The sequence below is a fragment of the Ochotona princeps genome, chromosome 27 (genome assembly GCF_030435755.1).
Source record: "Ochotona princeps isolate mOchPri1 chromosome 27, mOchPri1.hap1, whole genome shotgun sequence".
NCBI lineage: Eukaryota > Metazoa > Chordata > Mammalia > Lagomorpha > Ochotonidae > Ochotona > Ochotona princeps.
Genome location: NC_080858.1, coordinates 7,866,398 through 7,893,908, shown reverse-complemented (window position 1 = coordinate 7,893,908; position 27,511 = coordinate 7,866,398). Strand labels below are relative to the sequence as shown.

General features: G+C 45.8%; 1 protein-coding gene across 1 annotated transcript in view; it reads right to left on the bottom strand.

Annotated features, from left to right (window-relative positions):
- The window catches only part of ITPR2 (inositol 1,4,5-trisphosphate receptor type 2), a 418,343-nt gene extending 391,103 nt beyond the window's left edge, over positions 1-27,240 (bottom strand). Inside the window, exon 1 of the mRNA XM_058655945.1 lies at positions 26,907-27,240. Within this exon, the coding sequence (XP_058511928.1) occupies positions 26,907-26,998 (92 nt within the window). The 5' untranslated portion in view covers positions 26,999-27,240. The remainder of the gene's footprint in view (positions 1-26,906) is intronic.
- Positions 27,241-27,511: the final 271 nt, after the last annotated feature.

Below are 27,511 nucleotides of genomic sequence, written 5' to 3'. Positions count from 1 at the left end.
AACCAAAATAACAAAGGGTGGCAAATGAGAAGCTGTGCCCTGAGAAAGGTCCCATGGAACCACCAAGGAGTGCAAGCCTCCAGAAGCCACCAGGAGGCTCCAAGGTCCGAGTGCTGTGGCTTGTTCTCATCCTTCCAGCCGTGGAATGCAGAGCACACTGATAGGAACAAGGAGTGTGTATGACACGAGACCTGCAGGTTCTAAAAGTACACTGCTATGGGGATTCATGCTCAGTGAGTAACCTTAGCTACTCTGGCCACACACACACACAAAGGAGGAGTGAGACAATGAACATGTTTTTTTTTTTTTTTAAGATTTATTTATTCTTGTTAAAAAGTCAGATACACAGAGAGGAGGAGAGACAGAGAAAGATCTCCAGTCCACGGGACCACTCCCCAAGTGGCCGCAATGGCCAGAGCTGAGCCAATCCGAAGCCAAGAGTCAGGAGCTTCTTCTGGGTCTCCCACGTGGGTGCAGGGTCCCATGGCTTTGGGCATCCTCCACTACTTTCCCATGCCACAAGCAGGGAGCTGAATGGGAAGCTGGACTGCCAGATTTAGAACTTGCGCCCACATGGGATCCTGGCATGTACAAGGCAAGGACTTCAGCCACTAGACCATCGTGCAGGACCCATACAACGGATATGTTAATATGCTTCTTTATAATAACCTTTTTGCTCTCTACACCTATCCCACACTTATATGCCTTAACCATAAATAGCAAATGTATTACAAAGAAATGGGGACACCATCTCAGAAACTAGCACAGCAATCCTAGTAAGAAAAGTAAGGGTTCATAAATGTGCATCCCACAAATCACCGAAACCTTAAGTAAAAAGAGAAAATCAGAAAAAACTCAAGCTATGTGGAAATAGTCTTTTAAGAGATAACATATTGGCTTTGGGGGATAATTATGCATGGCAAAATAGTACATGCTACAAACAAAATGCGTTTAAATATCCCAGAGCCTAAGGAAAAAGCTAGTCTGTGACTGGCACAGAGTAAACACCTAATATTTGCTTATTTAATTCAGCAAATCTGAGTGTGATCAACACTGTGATGGAAAATAAATGTTATTCAAATATGACTTTCATAAGCATAAAACGCCACACAAAACAAGCCCTGAAAAATAGCAAGTAGCTGTACACCTGCTGCTCCTAACGAACAGTTGCACACAAACACACATTCACTTGTCCATCATTAAATACCACAGATGCCAACCAAATCCTGTAACCTACACAGCACCCAAAAATAATAAAAATCAACACTTGGAAATATTTCAAGTGAGTTCCCATTTAGTTACTAAACATGACATCTTTACTAACCTAACAAAGATTCAGGGTTCAAAAGTTAGCACAGCACAAGGAAGTGACAGCTTCCTGCTCATTGTGGGTCCTTAGGGAGCCAAACACAAACTTCTGATAACTTTCCTTTAAATAGCATGCTAACTAGTCCCTGCAAATATCTTAACTGACCCAATTATCTCTTTTAAAAAATTATTTGCTTTTATTGGAAAGTCAGATACACATAGAGAAGGAGAGACAGAGGAGATCTTCTGTCTGACGCCTCACTCCCCAAGTGGCTGCAACAGCTGGAGCTGAGCCAGTTCGAAGCCAGAAGCCAGGTGCCTCTTCTGGATAGCCCATGCAGGTGCAGCGTCCCAAAGCCATGGGCTGTCCTCGACTGCTTTCTCAGGCCACAAGCAGGGAGCTGGATGGGAAGTGGGGCTGCCAGGATTAGAACCAGCGCCCATATGGGACCCTGGCGAGTTCAAGTGAAGGATTTTAGCCGCTAGGCCACTGCGACAGGTCTGACCCAACTATTTCTTAAGCAGGTAGGCTTCTGAGAGGTGGTGGGTTGAGCCACTGCTCGGGACACCGACATCCCATATCCAAGTGCCTGGGGTCAAGGCATTCCTCTGTTTCTGATTCACCTTTCTACTAATGTATGGTGGGGGGCAGCACACAACAGCACAAGTACCCGAGTTTCTGCTACCCAAGTGGGAGAACCAGATGGAATTCCTGGTTCCCCACTTTGGCCTGGCCCAGCTCTAACTACAGCTTTACTCCCCCACCTGGCTACACAACTCACATCTGGGCCAGTAGCCAGGAATTCCATCTGGGTCTGCCATGTAGGCGGCTGGGCACTCGAGCTACCTTCTGCTGCCCACTCAGGCCCATCAGCAGAAGCTGGATCCAAAGCAGAGCACCCAGGAGCGAACTAATACCCTGATGTCGGTGTGGGAAAGAATGGCTTCACCTACTATGCCACATATGTGAAAGATTTAAATGCATTCAAACCACCCTAAGAGTGTAATTTTCAAGCATTCAGAATAATTACAGAATCAAAATATTCTCCTCTTTAAAGAAAAAAATGCATATGCATTACTAGCAAATCAAAGTTAGCTGAAATATATCAATGAAAGAACAACCAAGAGTAGTCATTGGAGTCTAGGTCACTAACCTTGACTGCTACCTACTTAATAAATGCACAGAAAAATATTTTGACAATGCCCATGTGTTTAAAAGTATGTCCTTCCCCTCCCAAAGTCAATCTGCACTGGCTCAGATGAGCTCCGTCATGCCATGTTCAGCTCATGCCAGTCTCCTGAGGACAGGCACAGGGCAGGCAAAAGGCCGGCACTCCACGTCACCTCAGATGAATGCCCAACAGGCCTCTGCCCCGAAGGCGGAAGCTCCCTGTAACTCAGAACAGGATTCCGGAGACTTCTATCATGCTTTCCTCCTTGTTCTCTTCTTGCACACAATTGTCAGGATTCCTTCTTAAAAATTCTGCAAGACAGTGAGACATCTTCCCTTGGGGGATGAGGGTGGCTTTGGTGAACGTTACCCAGAAAACCAGCTGTCCAGTTAGAGGCATTCAATGGACTGCGGACATGCCAGGATCACACATCAACTTCAATTTAAACAAATTGCGGATCAAAGACACCGTGGACAACTGTTGCTTTTTTAAGTCTGTTCCATAGCCTTTCAGAAAAGCCCCTTTCCCACAACTCTGAACATGAAACAGTTAACCAAGGGGACACCCTGACCCCCCAAAGGAGGGTAGAACAAGGCCGTTGCTCTCTCTCTCCTGTCAACTCAGATGCATGTTTGGTTTTGAGCAAACAACATGCCCTAAAAACATCAATGACTCCTGTAGACACAAATATGAGGAAAGAGAAAGAGTAAGGGCCCGGCGGTGTGGCCTAGCGGCTAAAGTCCTCGCCTTGAAAGCCCCGGGATCCCATATGGGCGCCGGTTCTAATCCCGGCAGCTCCACTTCCCATCCAGCTCCCTGCTTGTGGCCTGGGAAAACAGTCGAGGACGGCCCAAGGCTTTGGGACCCTGCACCCGCGTGGGAGACCCGGAAGAGGTTCCAGGTTCCCGGCTTCGGATAGGCGCAGCACTGGCCCGTTGCGGCTCACTTGGGGAGTGAATCATCGGACAGAAGATCTTCCTCTCTGTCTCTCCTCCTCTGTGTATATCTGGCTGTAATAAAATGAATAAATCTTAAAAAAAAAAAAGAGTAAGGAGAAGGGTGTAGTTTCCATCACCTTCTAAGATCAAGCATTAAGAGGAAAGTGAAGCCCTAATAATTCTTTTTCCCTCTCTATGGCTGGGGAAAAATCTGCCGGGGAATAAAGACCATCAGAAGGAAAGAAAGGAAGGCAGAAGCTGTTTTCAGCGTCCTTCCTTGCTGCCAGAAGAGTGAGCGCGGATGTCCTGGTGGAAGCCCTCAATGCACCTGCAATGCTGGCCAGAGAGTTCAACTCCAGGTTAAGAAGCCACGTTCCTAAGGTTTATCACTGTAACAACGAGGCAAGCATACCTTTGATGAATCTTAAATCACCTAGCAACCTCACAGGCAGGTGAAGCAAGCACGGAGGGGTCAGTCCCACATTTCATAATCAATTAACTCAACGATCAAGTAAAATAGCTGAATAGTCTGCTCATGTCCAATCAGTGGTTCCACTGAACTGACAACTTCAGCTTGCATCCAGGGCCACAAAACAGTGAGATGAAAAGCACACAAAGACAGAATATCCTTCCTCTATCCCACACCCCCAGGGATGTGTATGTGTATATATGTATATATATATACATTACATATACACACACACACACATATTCATGTGTGTATAAAATCTCATCTCAATGAAAACAAAGAGGAGAGGTGGTGGGGGAGGGAGGGAGACCAAAGCCTAATGTCAAGTGAACTGTTAGTTCTGGTTCTGCCTGAGGCAAGAGTATCTTCCTGGACATCCCAGAAATGAAAACCAACAAACCTGGATGTCCCTTCAACTAGCTGAGTCTCTGTCTCTTTTGACAAAAGTAAGTGCAGCCATGAACTTCATACAGCTAGCAAAGAACTGATAAAGTGCAAGCAACCAAAACCTGCAGGCTGGTACATGCAAGAAAAAATAAAACATGTTCATTTTCTCATCAACTCATCCATTCAGTATATCTGACTTTGTAATAAAAAATAAATAAATCTTTAAAAAATAATAACAATAATAAATAAATCTTTTAAAAAAGAAAGAAAAAAGAGAAGCAGCAGCACAGAACCTCTTCCCTACATCACACAAGGTCACCATCCATGGTTCTGCGTGTGGCCCACAAATGGTTCGATTCTTTTTTTTTTTTTTTTTTTTAGATTTATTATTATTGGAAAGCCGGATATACAGAGGAGGAGAGACAGAGAGGAAGATCCTCCGTCCGATGATTCACTCCCCAAGTGAGCCGCAACGGGCCGGTGCGCGCCGGTCCGATACTGGGAACCTGGAACCTCTTCCAGGTCTCCCACGCGGGTGCAGTGTCCCAATGCATTGGGCCGTCCTCAACTGCTTTCCCAGGCCACAAGCAGGGAGCTGGATGGGAAGTGGAGCTGCCGGGATTAGAACTGGAGCCCATATGGGATCCCGGGGCTTTCAAGGCGAGGACTTTAGCCGCTAGGCCACACCGCTGGCCGATTCTTTTTAAATAATTGATAAGGATTAACTCCACTTAAAAAAAAAATCTAGTTTTGAAAGGCCAGTTTACAAACACTGCTATCAATAGCTAACTAAATGCTTTGCTTTCTTTTCCTAAGCACTTAGTTTGAATTTGACAGACTCCTGTAATAATCCATGCCTCAACAGTCTTGCAAACCTGATGATCTCCAACCAACGTCCTCATCATGAGAAGGACAGACCTCCCACTACTACTTGATTCCCTAGGACATGCTGCAAGGGGGAGACAGAGGCCAATACAGATTTCTGCTCTCCTTGCATGGTTTTGTTTTTGTTTTTTAAGCTTTACACATGAAGTCAAAGCACAACTCATGATTACAAACTACAGGGGAAAATACACGCAACAGGAGACAAACGATCTTCTACCATTGCTTCACCACTGAATGACCAGATCCATGCAAGACAGTGGGATCTCCCGCCAGGAAAGCAGGTTTTCTGCTTAGTGATAAACAACAAGCCACCTTCCTGACCTCCCCTGGACTTTGTTTTTGTCCTGTCTGCACAAGGTCTAGGAAAGGCACACAATTCCAAGGTTCACTGTGGATAAAGACAGAAATGACCCAAAAAAACCACCCCGCTGCTTTTCTTGGTTACTTTCAATGTAGTTTTGTGGCCAAACCCCTATGTAAATGATCACCCAAAATCCTCGGAGCATTTGAAAAATAGAGACAGGCAGAGAGAAACCACCTATCTACTGGCCCAAAAGCCCTTAACAGTCAGGGCTAAACCAACTGCGACCTGTGAGCCAAAAGCTCAGGCACTTGAGCACCTGGTTGCCTCACAGCAGGCACCTTATCAGAAAGATGGATCAGAAATGCAGCAGCCAAGACTTGAACTTGAGATGTAGACATCACAAGCAGCATCTTCACGACTCTAACAAATGCCTGGCTAATTACAGCTTTTTTAAAACAGTGTCCTATGTTTCCATGTTGCATTAGTGAAATTGCATCTCTTCAGTTACCTGCTTTATTCAATTTACGGCACTGAATTTGCCTCACTTTGTAAATTTTTTTAAAAGCCATGAAGGGGTGACTCGCCATGTTCCCTGAGTCCACCCCTTCTACTCAGCATAGCTCCCTTGACATTCACCCCCTCCTTGCACAGCAATCAGAAACAACCAACCCAACTCTGACATCTGAACTCCAGCAACCAGACCATCCCAGGCTGTCGCAGGGCCAGTTCCTGGTGTGAGCCTTTCAAGCCATGCCTCAAGTGTTGCTAGGGAGCCCAAGTTTTCTTAAAGAGACTTAGCATTTTAAAAACAAAAACAGGGACAGAGAGGACAGAATGAGGAAAGTTGGAGCTCCCTCACATAATAGTACATTTTCTTTGATGTAAAGATAGCTTGATTCAGACATGTGTCTGTGCTGTATTTCTGTCATGTTTACTGAACACTGAAGAAGCAGCTAGCTGTACCTATTTGGCTTTGGTTTTCAACAACAAAGTTTAAAATCATGTCTCTTACCATCTCTTATGACGTGAGTCAAAAAAAAAAAAAAAAAAAAAGCAATACAGACAAGACAAGACAATGATCCAACATCCCCTACCCACATATCATGGTTTATCTTTGGAGTTTAGATGACAGCTGGAGGGTAGGGTTAAAACAAAACATTTAAGGCTGTAAGTTACTAAAATAAGAAATTTAGAAAGCTTTGGTAATAAAAGTACACTGTGATTCAGCTCTTGCTAATGCAAGTCTTTTCAGGACTGCTTGACTTTATTATGCAAAAAACATCTAGAACTTAGTTTCCAGTGTCCATCATCTGGCCATATAGCCTTAATCATCAACCTTATATAACGGCATTTGTAATGCCCAGGACCACTGATGAAAACACGTAGCACCCCAGTGCACCCCATTTAAAGATGGGGAATGTGATTTTTCCAAGTTCTCACAACTTCATAAGAGCCAAAAAGAATTCAGATGCAAACACACTACCTTTAAAAACTCATTAGCGGGCCCGGCGGCGTGGCCTAGCGGCTAAAGTCCTCGCCTTGAACACGCCAGGATCCCATATGGGCGCCGGTTCTAATCCCGGCAGCTCCACTTCCCATCCAGCTCCCTGCTTGTGGCCTGGGAAAGCAGCTGAGAACGGCCCAATGCATTGGGACCCTGCACCCGCGTGGGAGACCCGGAAGAGGTTCCAGGTTCCCGGCATCGGATCGGCATGCACCGGCCATTGCAGACACTTGGGGAGTGAATCATTGGACGGAAGATCTTCCTCTCTGTCTCTCCTCTCTGTATATCTGACTTTGTAATAAAATAAGTAAATCTTAAAAAAAAAAAAAAAAAAGAAACTCATTGACACACATCAATGTATCCAGTAATTTGATTTTGAGTTTGAAATGAAACAGAATTTTTTGATAATTGTGTGACAACCAACCAATGTCTTCAGTAGGTCCAGATGGACCAACTTTAAAATATCAAGACAAGAGCAAAATAACGATAACAAGTTGAAGACACTCTTAAGAGATGGAAGCATTTGCTTCAACTTCTCTGAAAGCCTCATAAAGATGACATGTCAGACATCATATATCAGTTAGGAATCGGGCCCATCAGTCTGGCCAAGGGGGTTAAGCATCAGCCTGTGATGTGGGCATCCCACAGAGGAGCACTAATTTGGGTCCCAGCTGCTCTTGCGCAGCTGCTCTGATCCAGTTGTCTTCTAATGCACTTTAGAAAGTTGCAGAAGGGCCCGGCGGTGTGGCCTAGCGGCTAAAGTCCTCGCCTTGAAAGCCCCGGGATCCCATATGGGCGCCAGTTCTAATCCCGGCAGCTCCACTTCCCATCCAGCTCCCTGCTTGTGGCCTGGGAAAGCAGTTGAGGATGGCCCAATGCATTGGGACACTGCACCCACGTGGGAGACCTGGAAGAGGTTCCAGGTTCCCGGCTTTGGATCGGCGTGCATCGGCCTGTTACGGCTCACTTGGGGAGTGAATCATCGGACGGAAGATCTTCCTCTCTGTCTCTCCTCCTCTGTGTATATCTGGCTGTAATAAAATTAATAAATCTTTACAAAAAAAAAAAAAAGAGCTAGTTCCCCTGAGAAGCCCCTCCTTTAAAAAAAAAAAAAAAAGAATAAAGAAAAAAAAGAAAGTTGCAGAAGATGTCCTAGTGCTTGGGACCCTTGCAAGCCATGTGGGATTTCCAGGACCCTGATTTCAACCTGACCTACCCCTGGCCACCCGGGAGTAAAGCAGCTGATGGAAGATCTCTGTTTGCCTTTAACCCCCTCTGTCTCTCTTCCTGTGCATTTCAAATAAATAAAACAAATATATATTTTTTAATTCTTCCTCACTTTCCCTCTCTCTTCATCACTGTGCTTATAAAGACAGTCTTCTTAAAATAGGAATTATGATTCATATTGAGTTCTATCATAAAATAAATTATATCTGTTTAGCCGAGGGAATTTTTAATTAAAGGCTATTAGCAACAAAATCTCCTGACCTGTAAGAACTACAACTGTTTCATTTTACTATGTAAATGTTAGAAACTCCAGCTTGCTTCGATGGCACTGTGCTTTGCTTCCACCTGCGACACAATCGTTAATTCCACATAAGGCATACGCTGATTCCACGAAGTAGATGAGCTGTGTGCATCTATACAACAGCGAACACATTCACAAGCAAACTCACTGTGAGACGCCCCGGCTTCCTGGCTGTGGCTCTTGATCAAAGCTCTTCTGTGCTCAGGAGCAGCGAGTTGACGTTGAAAAAGCTTCTTCCCTAAACTGCTGTCCCTGTTCCAAACCTTTCCCAACCTCACCAGGTTACAATTCCCTACAACAAAATGCTGCCCTCCCCGGCTGCCCCCTCACCAATGGCCACCCTTGATGTCCTAAGAATCATCTTCACCAGCAGAGTGCATAGCAGACGATTGAGGCTGCCCCGTGGCTTGTACACCTGTTACCAGCTGATTCTCCTTGGCATCAGGTAATGGACTCTACCTGAAAGACAGTCCCAGATGAAATCCCAGGCATAGTGACCTGGAAATAAGGAGCATACAAGTAAGTATCAAAATCATTAGAGCCGTAAAGGGAGGGATGATGGCTTAGCAGTGAAGACACAGCTTGGGACACCCAGTCCAATGTCAAAGCGACTGGGTTCCAATCCCTGCTGCTTCACTTCTAACTCAGCTTCCTGCAAGGACGACAGCAGACAATGATTCAAGTACTTGGGCTTCTGCCACCATGCGGAATGGATGGAGCTCTTAGCTCTTAGCTCTTGGCTCCAGCTCTGGATTGGTTCCTGGATGTTACAAGTATTTTGGGAGTAGACCTGTGGGTGCAAGATTTTGATCTCAGTCTCTCTCCCTCCCTCACTCCCCTCCCTCCCTCTTCTTTTCAAATAAAATCTATGTAAAAAAAACTTTTAAATAAAGGCCTTAAGTGTAAAGTCACACTGACTTAGGAACTGTGGCTTTAACACTGCGAGGAAGCTGATGTCTCACACATTAGCTGTGTTGGTCACACACTGGCCCTGCCTGTCCAGCACCCACCGCCCCAACTCAGGGTCTGACACCAGCGCCTTTGTCCTCAGAGAAGTTTCCTCTTAGCCACAATGGGTGGCTATATCCAGCCAGTGCCATGCAGCAAAAGCAGCAGTGCCATGCTTCTGGAGTTTCAGGAACCCTGGCTCTCTCTCCGTGCTGAGCATGGCTCAGAGCACAGCTGAGGCTGCCAGCAGCAAAATCGCCACTGTCAACATGAGCCCCTAAGGAGGATGGGATGGCTACCCGAGACACAGTAGAACCAAGGGTCCTCAAGGGAAGGTCCGGTAACAGTGTGATGTCAAGATTTGCAGAAACCTGAACCAGAGTACTCTTCACTGAAAACTATCTGAATTGGCCTTTCTGATGCTTGCAACCAAGACGCACCCTGACTGACAAAACAGTCTCTTTGTCCTAACTGGGAACGGGCACATCTCCAGCCCCTACCCTGCCACCAGCAGGCCTGGAAATGGCAAGCTGGAACCAACCGGTTTACCTTAGCTAAAACATTGGTCTGAACCAAACTTCCTCATGGAGAGATTTTCAAATGAGTACTTACTAAATGGTTTCTTCTTTAAAGTATTAAGGTTTATTTTAAGTTCCTCTAGGCTTTGTGCACACCCATGTACTAACTTTCCAAGAAAATCTCATTTTACTGATGACTTAGGGACTGAGTTGTTGAATTTTTATCATTAGGTAGAACTAAGTTCAAGCAGTAACAAGTTACATTTTCTACGCCTTTTCGGTCCTTACAATTTTTTTTCCTAAAACTTATCAGTATTCAAATAAAAGCAAGTATCATAATTTGGCCAGCTACTATCTAACCTCTAACAAGATTTTCCCAAATAAATGTGTTTACCTGTAAACTAAGCAACTGCCCCAATCACACAAGCGTTTTTACGAACTCCTCGGGAGCAGGAAGTTGGCATTGTCTAGCCACAAGAAACTGAGGCTAAAACTCTGATCCACTGGCTCAAAAACACACACTTCTTGCAAAAAATAAGAGCCTTGAATTAAATTTTCTATGAGGTTTCTGACATATGCTTGCAGATACAGGTCAAGCAATTCAGAAGTTATTATTCATATTTGATAGTGTCCAGGTGTTTGCATTACATCAAAAGGATACCACACATCAAATCAGTAACAAAAGATAAATAAAAATATCTGTAAGTCAGAGAAAAAAAAAAAACAAAACCAAAATAAACAATGGATAAGGCAGCGCACTTTCTGAGCAGCCTATTAAGCAAATACTACCTGAAAACTGGTGTACAGCCACACTTTATAAACATAATACAGCAGAACTTGTCACATCCATGCAATACAAACTCAGCTGGGCTTCCAGAAAAGATAGCTGCTGTTTTCAGGTAGCATAATGAATAACAACGTTAACAAAAGTAATCATTTCCAGCTATTTAACGCTTAGGTACCTGTGCCTAATGCTTACCAAGTGTTTTATCTATGTGAATACCCATTAATCTCACAGCAATACTACAATCTGGGCAGTAATCCCACTTCACAATAAGGAAACAGAGGCATTCAATATAGCTTTTGACAATCACACCAAAAAATCAGGATTGTCTGAACCAAAAGCCCACACTCTTCACCACGTGCTAAAACAACACTCATTCATTCATTATACTTCTGGAATACCTACTGTGCGAGTTACTATGTTACATATACTATTCAGCTTTTAAAGCCAATAGGAGCAGGTGCTTGCCACGGCAGCTGAGACACTGTTAGGGAGGCTGCATTCCACATGAGGTTCCTCAGTTCAAATCTCAGCTCTGCTTCCAGTTACAGCTTCTTATTAATGTGCACCCTGGGAGGCAGTACTTGGGTCCCTGTCACCCGTAAGGGAGACCGAGGTAGAGTTCAGACTCATGGCTTCAGCCTATCTCAGTCCTAGCTACAGCAGGTATTTGGGGAGTGATCAGACAAAGATCAATCTCCCTCTCTGTCTTCCAAATAAACATTTTTTAGCACAGATACCTTGAGAGACCCTGGGGGCACAGTGAGGAGCAAGATCATACAGTCTGTGCCCTTGTAGAGTTTTCAAGTTTGCTGGGTGGGTGAAAACAAACGTAACCTAACATCACAGAAACAGAGGCAAAACTAAAATGCCTACCATGACCAACTGGGAAAAAAAAAAATCAGGTGCTGCATGAGGCTGTGAAGAAGGGAGCTCACAGTGGGAAGGCCAGGGAGCATTCCCCACAGGAGTCACAGAGCTGAAAGCTACATGCTAATGCTAAGTAGGTGAAAGGGTTGCAGGTAAGAGGGGAAACAACCAAACCACAAAGAGCACGTGAGAAGGCCCTGCGGCAAAAAGCAGCTTGGAACCTTTGTGTAACTAAAATAGAAAGTTTAAAAAAAAAAAAAAGCCAACGTGCCTGAAGCTAACAACCAGAGGAAGTGGAGAAAGGGATGGTGTTTACAGCTGAGAAACCGGCAAAGCCTGAAGCTGATCAGGGCCCTCTACCCAGACAGCAGCCAACAACACACAAGCTGCCTTGGAACCCAGCACAGTGGCTAAAGTTCTCAACCTGCATGCGCCGGCATCCCACATGGGCGCCGATTCTAATCCCAGCTGCTCCACTTCCCATCCAGCTCCCTGCTTGTGGCCTGGGAAACCAGTTGAGGACGGCCCGAAGCCTTGGGACTTGCACCCGTGTGGGAGACCTGGAGGAAGCTCCTGGTCCCTTGGGGCGTGAACCAACAGAGAGAAGATCTTTCTATCTATGTCTTCTTCTCTCTATAAATCTGACTTTCCAATAAAAATAAAGCTTTATAATAAATAAAAATTTTAAAAAGCAACACATCTGTCACAGCAAGAGTGAACACCATAAATCACAAACCTGCAAGGTCTAGAGTGAACGGATACCATCCCTCCACGCTTTGGCGACCGCTGCTGTGACGCCACGTGGCTTGGGCTGTGTTTCCACCCTCACCATGCTCTCCTCCACATGCAGCCTCCTTTCTTCCCCTGTCCCCCTATCTGATCTGTTGTGGGAAACTGTGAATGTTTCATCCTCCTGCTCAAAAACCCTTCAGTGGCCTGACACTGCCCTAACAGAAAATCATCATTTGGCTCTGATACACCCACCTGGTTGGATCTTGGTTAGGTCACAATAGAGCCAGGAGTTGAGGTTGCTTGGAAAACAGGTTCCGTCCTTGCTGCCCTGTTATGGTTAATGCATCACCCTCACAGGCATGATCCAAGACACCTGCTTTCCATGCCAAAAGCGTTCCAATTTGACAATGCAGATAAAGGCTAGGAAATATGTATGCATCCTGGCCACCCTCAAACTCAGGTATTTCTATTCTTATAAAAGCGAACTCAGGGAAACAACCAGCAGTGTCTGATTCAGAAACTGAAATTAACTGGCATTTTGCTAACTACATTTCAAATTAAATGATGAGCTAATATTGAATATTCAGAATTCTCTATTACAAATTCTATTTTATACATAAAATATAAATGCCTATGGCTTCTTCAGAAAATATTTATGGAATAAACTTATGGGTGTGCACTGCCATAGAAATGACTACTTTCAAACCATCCACCCGAGCATTTACATAAGCAATCCTTGACTCAGACTGTCCAACAATTATCAGATATTTCTCCAATGACCACAAGAAATCAGAGTTGTGGTGCAGCAGTTAATCCATCCACCAGTCTGAGCTTCACTTGGAGTCTTAGTTGCTCTACTTCCTATCCAGCTCCCTGGAAATACACTTGGGAGAGCGGGGGGGAAATGGTCTCAGAACTTGGGCTCCTGTCATTCCCACGGGAGACCAGGTTGGAGTTCCAGACGCCTGGCTTCAGTCTGCCCCAGTCCCAGCTGTTGCAGCCATTTGGGAGCAAGCCAGCAAATAGAAGATGTGTGTGTGTGTGTGTGTGTGTGTGTGTGTGTGTGTGTGTGTCCCTCCTTCTCTGTGTGTCACTCTGCCTATCAAATAAACAACAAAAATCTTTAGAGTCAAGGAAGGAAGAGAGTGTTTCCACAGTAGCTGAGACTTTGAAGTAAGCATGTGATTTCTCCCCTAGCAGATAACAATGACTTCATTTGTACTGACCAGGAAATGAGACACTTACATCACACGACTTGTCAGGTAAATAAAGGGAGAAAGGAAAATAAAACCCCATTTCACATTTGCTCAACAATAAACCCTGCACATGTGCTACTGTAGTGATGCTTTTAATCATTAAAACTTTCACTGCCAGTGAATCTTAATTTCACATAACTTGTCACTTAGTATTTCTCATTGTCAGCCACAAACATAGGATCCTGCAGACAACAAAACCCCTTTTTGTACTTCCCCCACCTACTTATAAAGAACCAGAACTGAAATCACCCTCTTTGAAAACACGGTTGAATCCAAAAATCTACTTGAAATGCAAATGTTTAAATAGTCATGACCCTGATATTAGCACTGACCTTGAACATTTTCTCCAAACACAATTAACTTAGTTCTTCAATTATTAACTTGCACTGGATTCCCACTGTAACTGTATTAGGTGATCTGAGCATTAGATTTTTTAAGTAACTGTCTTTAGTTGAAATTTAATACTATACTAGTTTGATGTTACAGAAATGAAACAACCTGATAATATTTGGGCTATTTCATCAAAAAAATACTTTTCCAAAGACAATGTTTTTTAAAGATCTATCACAGAAAATTACAGCATGCAACAACTGGGTTAAAAAAATGACATTTTTTTAAATCACTGAAAAAAATATATATATCCATATTTCTCAATTTATTCTTCTGCTCTACTTGCAGATAAGCCTCAAAGAAACCTTCTTTGATACCTTGCTCCTAGTGAAAATTACAGCATTAAAAATCAGCAGCAGGGCCCAGCACAGTGGCCTAGCGGCTAAAGTCCTCACCTTGAACGTGCCGGAATCCCATATGGGCACCAGTTCTAGTCCTGGCAGCTCCACTTCCCATCCAGCTCCCTGTTTGTGTCCTGGGAAAGCAGTCGAGGAGGGCCCAAGCCTTGGGACCCTGCACCCGTGTGGGAGACCCAGAGGAGGCTCCTGGCTCCTGGTTTCAGATTGGCACAGTACCAGCCGTTGCGGCTCACTTGGGGAGTGAATCAGCAGACGAAACACCTCTCTCTGTCTCTGTCTCTCCTCCTCTTAGTATAACTGACTTTGCAATAAAAATAAATAAGTCTTAAAAAAAAAGTCAATAACAACAGAAGGATTTCAAAGTCTTGAAGCAAGATCAACACGTGTTTTTCAGGACTGGCTTGAAGAAAAGCACATTACAAAAGACTCAGTCAAAAGACACAATGTAAATTAATAAAGAAGAAAAAATTAACCTCATTTCCCAGATATATGTACCCTGAATTTTGTTTTTTAGATATTAATTCAGGCATACCAGCTAGAACTTTTTATTTATTTAATTTTACTGTGTTAAAATTCACATAACATAGAATCTATCACTTAATCATTTTACAGTAGTATACAGTTCAATGACACAGTCACAATGTTGTACAACAATCCCATTTAGTCTGTTTCAGGATGTTTTCAAAATAAGCTTATGCTCACTAGCAAGTCATTTTCCATTTTCCTCTCCCTAGACTTCAAAAATAAAGATCACAACGCATCATATGCTCTGTCTTTAATTTTTCTAAATTTGTATAAATTCCCACCAAAAAACAGCCTGGGTTTCATATATGTAAGTTCTTTTTTTTTTTTTTTAAGATTTTATTATTATTGGAAAGCCGGATATACAGAGAGGAGGAGAGACAGAGAGGAAGATCTTCCATCCGATGTTTCACTCCCCAAGTGAGCCGCAATGGGCCGGTGCATGCCGGTCCGATACTGGGAACCAGGAACCTCTTCCGGGTCTCCCACGTGGGTGCAGTGTCCCAATGCATTGGGCCGTCCTCGACTGCTTTCCCAGGCCACAAGCAGGGAGCTGGATGGGAAGTGGAGCTGCCAGGATTAGAACCGGCGCCCATATGGGATCCCGGGGCATTCAAGGAGAGGACTTTAGCCGCTAGGCCACGCCGCCGGGCCCCATATATGTAAGTTCTTACCAACTGAACTTTTCTATCAATACCAGTTATAGCATAAAGTGGTTCCTTGGATGTGTGACACACTATCCACTAAGAGAAAAGGCTGATCACAAAATGGCTTCACAAAATGCTCACCAACCCCATTCCCTGCACATTCAAAAACAAAACTGAGCATACAGAGGATTCCACGTTTCTCCAAAATAGTTATGCAAATCACAAAAAAGGCCAAATGCATAACTTTCTCCAGAGTTTAAACTGCATCTCATGCTGGCCTGAGCATACTCAGAGTTATGTGCCAAAAGATTATTAAAGAACCATGATGGCAAGATTTAATAACACCATAAATCCAGTAGCAACTTCCATACATTTTAGGATAGCTTATGTATCTCATAGACTTGTTTCTGGAGAATGACTAATAAACAGTGACTTGGAGATTTGAAAATATGTGTATCCTAATGCAAAAAGAAATCATAGAATAAGTAACACTGTGTTAAGTCAAAGCAGCAGACACAAAAGAACAACTATTATAGGTTCCTCCTACCCAATGGAGTGCCTCAACTAGACAAATTCAGTAAGACACATACAGACCAGAAGAGAGCACAGTTCATGGGGCAGATGACGCAAATGTTCTGTAGAGATCAGTGCTGGCTGCCACTGAACTATATACTTATAATTAAGGTGATCAATGTTATGGAGCTAGAATTGTAGTACAGCAGGTAGAAACCACCACCTGTGATGCCAGCCTCCCATGGGGCGCCACATCTTGTCCTGGCTGAAAAAGCAGCAGGGAATAGCCAAACGCCTTGGGCCCCTGCACCCATGTGGGAGACTAGGAGGTCCTGGCTCCTGGCTTTGGAGTTGTTCAGCTCCAGCAGTTGAGGTGAGTTGGGGAGTAAACCAGCAGATACAAAATATCTCTCTTTCTATCCTACTCTCTCTCTCCTCCTCTGTAAATCTCCCTCTCAAAATAAGTAAATTTTTAACAAAAATCTACTTTATCCTAGAACTCTGTTGAGGAACTATCTTGCATAAGCAATATAAAATAAAGTCTAACCTATTGTAATCTTCACAGATTTTTATGATAATAGTGACTCAAATTTCTCAGTAACAGATGAGACCTCACCAACACTTCTGTATTCTTAGAATTTAGATGTGAGTTTAGATAATGTTGTGTTCACTTCCTTGGTTTTTCTCCTCATTCACAAGACTCTACCTCTCCACCTACAGCCTTATCATTCATTAAAACAAAAAGCAAAGCAAAGTGGGCATAGTGGATCCCATACATTGCAGAAGGCTGTGTGTGCATTCTGAGTCGTATACAGAACGTGGTAAAACAGAAATAAAAGCTCTCCTTCCTGTCAAAGCTTACAGGAATCTGCAGGACTCTAAGTTCATGATTCATAAAGAAAAACTATAAGAACACTGGAGAGGGGAAGAGGTGCGGGAAAGAGCAAAAATCCAGTAACTAAAACAACTGAATGAACTGCACACTTCTCCCAATAACGGCCACGTTCCTCACGCACTGCCCTTCTAGTCCTGGTCTCACCATCTCAGTTCTCAGCCAATGCAGCACATGGGCAACAACTGAAGTGTTCTCCTGCCACCTTCTGCACAGGGTCATGCTGCAAATACTAAAGGAAGTCTGTACAAATGGTTTAACATCTGGCATCTCCTTTTTTTAAGATTTTATATTGGGAAGCCATACACACACAGAGGAGGAGAGACAGAGAGGAAGATCTTCCATCCACTGATTCACTCCCCAAGCAGCTGCAAAGGCCAGAGCTGAGCCTATCTGAAGCCAAGAGCCAGGAGCCTCTTCTGAGTCTCCCACATGGGTGCAGGGTCCCAAGGCTTTGGGCCGTCCTCAACTGCTTTCCCAGGCCACAAGCAGGGAGCTGGATGTGAAGCAGGGCTGTGGTATTAGAACCGGCGCCCATATGGGATCCCGGCACGTTCAAGCGGAAGACTTTATCTGCTAGGCTATCACGCAGGGCCTTCACCCACAGAGTCTTAATGACTGAGTATTTTATGAATAAAGTTGCTTTCTGAACAACTTTAGGTTGTAGCTTATCCTTCATTCAAGCTTGGAATCTACAGATATGTGCTGGAATGAGCTATCTAATAGTTATTGTTAACTAACAGTGACAGCATTTTGACACAGCTAATACATTCATTTTATAGTCAATAATAATATTCAATTGATTTCTCACTCCCCCCCTAAAAAGTGCCTTCATAAACTACCACTACCTGAGTTAATCAGGCAATAAAAAGTTTCACAGTGAGTACTAACCTCACCAAAACAAACAGGCTGACCATGCTAAGCACAGACCAACCTACTTGTACAAGTAGACTACAAAGATAACTATAAAACAGACTATATATGTACTACATGAGTTAAATCAGCCATCATCACTGCCCAGCATTATTGCGAACATTTTGCCACAATACATATTTAAATGCTAATAAGGACAAGGAACATGTATTTTTTAAAATTTCTTAGTCATTTTTGTTGAAAGGCAGACCCACAGAGAGAAGGAGAAACAGAGAGAAACATCCTCTGTCTGGTTCACTCCCAAAGTGGCTGCAACAGCCGTAGCTGAGCCAATCCAAAGCCACGAGGCAGGAGCTTCCTCCAGGTCTCCCACATGGACGCAGGGTCCCAAGACCTCAGGCCCTTCTCCACTGCTCCCATCCCTCAGGCCACAAGCAGAGAGAAGGATGGGAAGTGGAGTAGCTGGGATATGAACCAGCATCTACAGGATCCCAATGCAGGCAAGGCAAGGACCCCAGCCACTAGGCTACCACGCCTGACCCAGAACATACATTTTTAGAAAGATTTATTTATTTTTATTGGAAAGGAAGATTTACAGAGAAAAAGATCTTGCAACTGCTGGGTCACTCCCAAAATGGCCACAATGCCTGGAGATGAACTGATCCAAAACCAAGAGCCAGAGGCCTCTTCTACTCATTTACTGGATGCAGATGCAGGGTCTCAAGGCTTTGGACTGCTTTCCCAGGTCAAAAGTAGGGAGCTGGACGGGACGTAGAACAGCTGAAACTTGAACCAGCGCACAAATGGGATCCCAGTGCTTTGCAAGGGGAGGATTCGCCACGTAAGCCACTGCGCTGGACCTAAGGAGCACATTTTCAACGGTGTACACACGCTGTCTCTTTCAGTAACATGCGGTTTCACGTCGTGTGGTTTTGTTCCTCTGACTAAAATCAGGAAAATGCTTTATTTATGCTTTTTAAAATAAAGATTATTAAAAATAGTAAGAAAGGAAGAGGCAGTAAAACCATCAATTTGCATTTAATTAGCTTTTCTATCTTTGATAATAACAGCTGGTAAATGAAAGAAAAACAGACAAAACCCAGGAAACAGAGAACACACAGAAATAAAAAGTAAAATTGATACATTGGCTCCTACTGCAGGACCAACCATTGTGAATATGTTCTATTTGTTTTTTGTTTGTTTGTTTTTAATTAAAAGTATGATTTTCTAAAGGAATCTACTGAAAGTTTTCCCATCTAAATCAGCATGGGATTTGGAAAAAAAAAAGTCACCACAGAAACAAACAAGATACCAATACAGTTTAAAAATTGTTTTATCCAATGAATACACAAGTGAGAGAAAATGAACATTAGTTTCACATATTTGAATAGGACCCAATGATCTGAGGTCAGATATTTCTTAAAAAAAAAAAAAGTGACATTGGGGCAGACACCTGTCCAAGCAGTGAGGATGCTGCAGGGAAGCCCCCGTCTAATAGCAGAGTCAGGCCGATGCCCTGCTCCAGCTCCTGGCTCCAGCTGCTTGCCAATGCAGCCCCTGGGGACAGGGCCGGCTCAGCACATGGGCTCCTGCCGCCCACAGGGAAGCCCCAGACTGCCTTCCTGCTTCCTTACTTCAGGCTAGCCCCTGTCTGTCTTTCTGCTTCTCAAGTAAACTTTTTCGAAGGTAAAATTCAGTGTTTTCATACCAGAAATGTGTCATAAAGAAACATCCACTATCTAGAGTTCAAGTTTTAAAGTTTGAGTTCCTAATATGCAATCTGTTCAACAGTTTTAGGGAGCCAGTACTAAAGCACAGGTCTTTCGCACTAGCACCCCGTGTCAGAGCACAGGTTCACGTCAGCTGCTCTACTTCCCATCCAACTAAATGGGAAAGCAAGAGAAGACGGTCCAAGTGCCTGGACCCTTGCCACGCATGTGGGAGACCAGACACAGTTCTGGCTAACGGCTTCAGCCTGATCTAGCCTCAAAACTGTTACAGCCATTTGGAAAGTGTACCAGTAAATGACAGATGCCTAACAATCTCAGCCTCCACCTCTCCCTCCCTACCACTCCCTCAGTTACTCTGCTTTGCAAATAGATATAATAAATCCTAAGAGAGAGAGAAAACAGTTCTATACAGAAACATGATTGCAAAAAAGTGCTCACTTTGCAGAGGAAGAGAGAAATGTTTGGGTTCTGCCCAAAAGGAAGCTTTAACTGCCCCCTCAATCACAGACACAGCCACGGAAGGAATGGTGCCCTCTTCTCCGAACTCTGCGCTGCCAGACCCATGCCAGCAGGCATCACGGTAGGCATAGACGTTCACTTGCCTGACCCACAATGACTTCCAGGCTTAAGAACAAGTGATCTTTCCACTGAAAATAGACTTTCCATTCACAGGGTCTGTCTTTGCACTTTAGATGGTTTCAAGTTCCACACCATCACAAGTCTAACCCTCAAACCTTCCAAAATAACTCAGTCTTCAAGATTCTCTCATCGCCTGCCTCCCCACTGAACACATGTCCGTGTCCATGGATTTTTTTTTAAAGATTTATTTATTTTTATTACTAAGTCAGATATACAGACAAGAGGAGAGACAGAGAGGAGCATCTTCCGTCCGATGATTCACTCCCCAAGTGAGCCACAATGGCCGGTGCGCGCCGATCCGAAGCCGGGAACCAGGAACCTCTTACAGGTCTCCCACATGGGTGCAGGGTCCCAAAGCATTGGGCCGTCCTCGACTGCTTTCCCAGGCCACAGGCAGGGAGCTGGATGGGAAGTGGAGCTGCTGGGACTAGAACCGGCGCCCATATGGGATCCCGGGGAGTTCAAGGTGAGGACTTTAGCCGCTAGGCCATGCCGCCGGGCCCGTCCATGGATTTTTTTTTTCTCACCTTATCATACGTCTCAGTAAAACAAAGCTAAGTTGGCACGTCTGGAGATGGCAAGACACAGTGGCTATTATTTGGAAGGGGTATGTTTGAAAGATACTGAATATATTACAAAGTATCGAAAAACCAAAGTTGATCGTAACCATTCCACGCTGCATCTGTGACTCTCCACTGATCAGGCAGTCCTAGTAAGTGAGGGACACTTTTACAAAGAATGTAATGGCCCGGCGGCGTGGCCTAGCGGCTAAAGTCCTCGCCTCCCGTGTGGGAGACCCGGAAGAGGTTCCAGGTTCCCGGCTTTGGATTGGCGCAGCATCGGCCTGTTGCGGCTCACTTGGGGAGTGAACCATCGGACGGAGGATCTTCCTCTCTGTCTCTCCTCCTCTCTGTATATCTGACTTAGTAATAAAATAAATAAATCTTTTAAAAAAATAATAAAATAATAAAAAATAAAAAAATAAAAAGAACGTAAGATGGCTAACCTGCAAATATTTAAATATCAAAAATGCTCAGCAGGAAACAAAAGATCAGGAAGAGAAATTCAAGAGTCTCTACCTGGGAACAATGAAATGTATGCATTCACACAATCCTGCTCCCTGAAGGCACAAAGTCAGAATCAGAAACAGTGTGACCACCCCCTGCACCACGTGACATCCACCATTCAACACAGCAGTAAGGGGGATGGAAGAGTTCACCAAGTTGACCAATATCGAACAGAAAGTAAAACCAAGACCATTGACCCCTCTTCAGCCACTTGGACAGAGGGACAGACTATGCTGCGGCCCCAAGGTCAGTGTTCCAGTGGGTGGCACCTGGCAGCTTTCCCGGACCATAATGAGTGGGTGTTGGTGCTTCTGGGACACTGAGAAGAAACTTCAAGCCAAAGGTAGCAATTGCTGAAGCAGACACATATAGAAACACACACACACACATAAATGTTCTTTCCCATTATCAGCCTCTTAGCCACGTGGGAACCACCAATGAAGGCAGGGAGACCTTTCCCTGATTCTGCCCAGCTCAGGCTCCATTCCAGGGCGCCTGACCACTGGCCGCTGTTCCCAGGAATATGCACATGTGCTATGCATGTTCCCTGGAAACAAACCCCAACGAAGGGAGAAAGGGAGCAGGCAGAGAGACCATCAACACAAAATATCCAAAACCTCCACCCTTGGGCCCGGCGGCGTGGTTTAGCGGCTTAAGTCCTTGCCTTGAATGCCCCGGGATCCCATATGGGCGCCGGTTCTAATCCCGGCAGCTCCACTTCCCATCCAGCTCCCTGCTTGTGGCCTGGGAAAGCAGTCGAGGACGGCCCAGAGAACTGGGCCCTGCACCCACGTGGGAGACCCGGAACAGGTTCCTGGTTCCCGGCTTCGGATCGGCGCGTACCGGCCCACTGCGGCTCACTTGGGGAGTGAAACATCGGATGGAAGATCTTCCTCTCTGTTTCTCCTCTCTGTATATCTGACTTTTAAATAAAGTGAATAAATCTTTAAAAAAAAAAAAAAACCTCCACCCTCCTCTGCAAATAAATAAATAAATAAAAGTTACCGAAACAAAACAAAAAAATCAGTTTCCTTAAACTGCTGTTCACTATCTTTGTACAACAAGGATTTAAAGCAGTTCTCCAAAAGTCAACACAAGTATTTCCTAAACAGCTCATTAGATGAAAATTAAATCAGGAAATACAAGCCAAGCACCTGCACCTGCACAAACTTCGAGAATGACAAGAATTGTAACTCTGTTTGCAACCCTTTGGGACTTGGAAAGAGCAGGTAAACATGACCCCAAGGGATAACTGGGAGAAAAGGGAGAAACGCACTTGGTTGCAACTGGGGCACCCATTTTTTACACAGGCTAAGCAACCCAACTGGAAAGCTGGGTCACAGAGCCTAAAAATACCCTCCCACATTCTCAGTTCAAAGGGAGGAGACAGCCCTGCTAAACTCAAATATAGAGAAACCCCACAACTTTCTCAGCTGAAAATTTCATTATTGCAAAATTTCTCCAAAGCTGCATAATCACAATTTAAGTCCTCTAGAACTGAGTTATGCACACAATATTGAAATCAGACAGAACTTATCTCCAAACAAACATCTACTCATGACCTTGAAATGCTGTGTGAATAAACTCAGTCCTCATTAACCACCCTTTAAAGGTGAACTGGAATCACCACCACGAGCTGCTAAAAGTGTCAAACACATGAAGAGCTAAAATGGAAAACAGAACTTCCAGTCTGGTGGTTAGCTCTTCTGTCGAGCTCCTCTTATTACAGAGGAAGGAATGATTCTGGTTAAACAGACAGCAAGCCCACCTCTCCAGGTCACTTCTCTGATTTCCCATGATAATTCATAGCAGACTCTGAAGAAAGTCTGCTAGTTCACATGCAAGAATAGACACGTAATGTAAATTTTCCTGGCAACTTTAAAAAAAAAAAAACACTTTTTTTTCTATCTCTTTCACACTTTTACAATGCTGGCAGGAAGGAGGAGGAAGCATCTATACCCCTTGTTAGTCTCCAGGGTGATGCGCCAGTATGGAAGGAGAATAAATGGCACTGTTAAGCCACTTGGCTAATTAGCAGCCAGCCTAGGATAGCCTCCAACCAGCCCAAGAGCAAGGGAATTCAGTCACAAGGGTGATGTGTCTTCAAGACAGGAACTGTACAAACAATGACCCCACACTACATCAGAAACACAAAACAACCATACTGCTTTGCTTTCACAGTCGTAAAACGGACCTGCCAAATACAATATCCACCAGCCATCTTTGAGGCTGAGTGAGGGGCAAAACCCCAGTATTTTCCGAGGTAAGAATTTGTGAGATATCACAGGACAACGTGGCTGCCTAGGTTAAAGGAAAGTCCTAAAGTGTGTCCATTAAAAGAAGAAGAAAAACAAAAGGGGGGCAGAGAAAACAAAACAGCCACGCCTAGAATCATCAGATATCTCACCAAAAAAGACATCAGATCAAGTTGAGATGTTGTGCTCCCTGGCTTTCATTAAGCCATTATGAAATTAAACACAATTGTTTCTCAATCTTTTAAATGTTTCACCCCTAAAGTAGAAAATTAGTTTATATATATAAAATCCCTAACTTGGAAAAAAAAAAAGTGCCTCCATGTTAATAAAAATGAGGAAAACTAGCACAGACTATCTCAGTGTCAAATCATGATGGGGCATTGAAGACACCACTTGACACGCCCACATCCCATATAAGAGTGCCTGAGAGTCCCAATCCCACTTCTGGTCTAGATTCCTGCCAGTACATTCCCTGGGAGACAACAGATAATATCCCAAGTATCCAAGTCCCTTCCATCCACGTGAGAGACCTGGACTGACTGCAGCCTGGCCCAGTACCGGGAGGTACAGGCATTCCGGCCAGTGAAGAAGCAGGTGCAAGTTCTCTTTCTTCTATTCCCACTCTGTTCAATTTACAAATAAATAGCTTTCTTAAAAAAAAATAATAACAAGCTATGACCAACTACCATGGTTTGGCTTTAAAGGCCAAACCACAGTCCTAAGTTGTCAGTTACTCACAGTGACAGAGAGGCAGAGCAAGGGGACGCGAGGGCCTCAGGCAAACCTACACATCTGGACACAAGAATCCAGACACTTCTGTCCAGATGTGAGACTGAAAGTCAGGAAGACGAGATCACTTCTTTCTTCCTAGACTTTCTACCCTCTCTTGCACAGAATTTCAATTTAATACTTAAAAGAATACTTTTTAAAGGAGATGCCAGTTGCTTTCTGGAAGCAAAGTGGTAGTTTGCACAATGTTATTAGAGGTTGTCAATGTACATTAGTAAGACAGTGAATGCAGGTTTCATTCTGCTTGATATTCCCAACTTTTAACGTGCTATAGTCCTATGCGACTGTCATTGCTGTCACCTGAGAAATCAAGCACTTTCACAGCTGGCCTTGACCCTTCGCCACTTGGGACCCGACCTACTAAAATCCCAGCCAACTCTGGGATGCCCTTGAGTACCCTTAGCACACCCTCTTGAAAGCACATCCGCCAGGCAAAAGCAAGCACCGGGAAGCAGGGATGCTCACACCCAACTTCTGCATTCCAAAGTACAATCCAGCTTTCAGGATGTCAGTACAGTGCAGCTCAGGAAGAACATCCAAACAGCAGCAAATCTCACCACCTACACAATCCTACGCCTGACAACCAATCTACAGACTGATCCTATCAAGCTCAACAAAATTCAGTTCATGAACAGAAAAACAATATATTGCACAACTACGAGGGGACTTCAGAAACCTCATGGACACGGAATTCATAGTTTGTTTTGATGCAAAAAAAAAAACTTTCAAAGTACTTGAAAGAAAGACTGCACTCAGGTATGAAATATTCCTACAAACACCCATGCTACATTACGGATTACTCTGGCTTATTTTTCTCAGGGCTTAAAGATGATGACGTGTAACCGAAGGGAAGCAGGTGTGGCCGAGGCTCTAGAGACAGGGTTTTGAATTATGGCACCTGCACTGAGCCTCCCGGTCCTGGGTGAGCAGATCATTTCCCTTCAGTTTCCTGAGCTCTGAAAGGAGCAGAGTAGACTCCACCTGCAGCTTGCCGAGACAGTACCAACAGCCCTTCCACTACCTGTCTTTTTCTGGTTTATTTTGTTTTGTTGTTTTATGACACAGTTTAACAGGCACTGGGCTCCAATGCCTGTCTTTATGAGCTATCCTTCGGCATGCCTGTGCTAAAGAAATCGCCACAAACACGTGGCTTTAAGCCTTTACATGTCACCCTGGTCCTGCCCACCTTTTTGTCGGCGATCCTAACTACTGCTCAGCAACAAGGACTGCAACAGCAAGCACCCTCAGAAGTGCCTGTGATATCCCCACCACCACCCTAACTCTCTTCACTACTCGGAGTGGGGCGCACCACAACTCCAAATTCTAGAGGACACTGCAACACACACAGAGATTATGCAATTTGCCCCTGGGGATCACCAGGTTTACAAATGGAGCACTCTGTGTCCAGAATGCCACACACACATACACCCCTTAACTCCTGCACTGCCCACACCCGAGAGTGTCTACTAAGCAGAGTTCATCTGTCAGGTACAGATGGGGTCCCCCAAAAGTGAACCTGCACCAGGAATCCTGTCAGAAACAATGGCACAGTGCACTATCCCCAAACCCTGCTCAAGCACTTACCCTGACATTTCTTCCTTCCAGCTTCAGTTTCACAAGTAAATAACAGGGGTGTAAAAGGGATTAAGTTCAATCCACCCCCTTCCTTTACTCTTTGGGGGAAACGTCCCCACAACAGGAACCCTGGAAGGATTGGCCAGTGCTGAGTCGACAGGCAGCATGACAACAGGGCTGCTGCGGTCATGGGCCAGGGCCAGGACGTGCCAAGTCAGGTGCCCAGAAACCGAACAGCCACAGACAAGGGAACTAACCAACCAGTGGACCTCCAGATCATGAGTTCCCTGTCATGGACACACACTGCAGCATGCAATTCAAGTCCTGCACACTGGCCTGCACGTCCAGAACAGGGAGAACACAAGAACCACCGAGGAAGTCCTGGGCCACCACCTGGCATGTTTAAGGGGTGCTCCAAGGCCCAGAATCCGTGGCAGGGCATAGTTCCAGGGGGCGTCCGACACTGCGTGGGCCAGAGCCAGGACCAAGGCCAGAGGGGCGAGAAGGACTAGGGGACCGACTGGGACTGGCAAGGGAGGACCCCAGGCAAGGCCAGGAGGAAATCCGTGCAGAGCCGAGGACAACGACGGGCTCCACCTGCGGGACAAAGCCACGCCAGGGCTCGGCCACCTCGCGTGCGCGCGCGCCCCTCGTCCGGGGGCCACAGACTTTTGTCCAAGCTGCCCGCCAGGAGCCAGGGGCGAGACGCTGCAGCGGCGAGCACGAGGGCGCCAGGCGAGGAGGCGGCGTCCGGTGAGGGATTCCCCCCTAACGGGAGAGACACGCGCGCGCGCGCCGCGACTGCAAGCAGCCCATGGAGCAGCTGCCCACACTGCCGGCCGGCCGGCCTCTGCGCCGGCCTGGTGCCCCGGGCTCACTTCCTCCTTCATGGATGGCTGCATGGGCCCCAGGACTGCCCAGCCTCGGCGTCCTCGCCTGGCTGCCCGCTTCCCGCGCGTGCCGGCTGGCAGACAGGCAGGCTGGCGGGCGGGCGAGCGAGGAGAGCGCACGGGGCTGCTCGGGGCGAGGACACGGGAGACACTGCCGCTTACCCCAGGGTGCTGATGAAGCCATTGACCGAGCCCTCGGCGTACAGGGACACGATGTCCCCGATGTAGAGGAAGCTGGACATCTTATCGGACATGCTGCCTCATGCTCTTCGTCCGCCGAAGCTGAGGGCGCGGTGCAGCCCGGGGACGCGGCGGCCGAAACCCCGCGACGTGCGCCCCGGGAAGCCGCGGTGCCACCGCCCCGCAGGTTTCCTGTTCCCCCTCCGAAGTTTTCTTCCCGACACCTCCGCTCCTCCTCAGCCGTCGCCGCCGTCCCCCGCTCGGCGTCCCGCCGCGGCCGTCTCCGCCGCCCCGCGGGAGCTGGAGGTGGCCTAGCCCCTCGGGTCCCCCTCAGGGGGATTTTTTTTTTTTGGACCAGGTGGCAGCGCCCATTGGGCGACGGGGAGGGAAGAGACGCCCTGTCGACCAATCAAGGAGCAGCGGCTGGGGGCGGAGCTGGGTTGGGGCGGGGCCTCCCCGGGAGCGGCGTGGGGTGGGCGGCGGGTGCGGGGAAGGCGGCTGCCGGGGACTGCAAGCGGGGCGCGGGCGCTGGGGGGCGCTAGCAGGCGAGCGAGGGTTCCGCTCCGGCCCTCCTGAGGGAGCCCGCC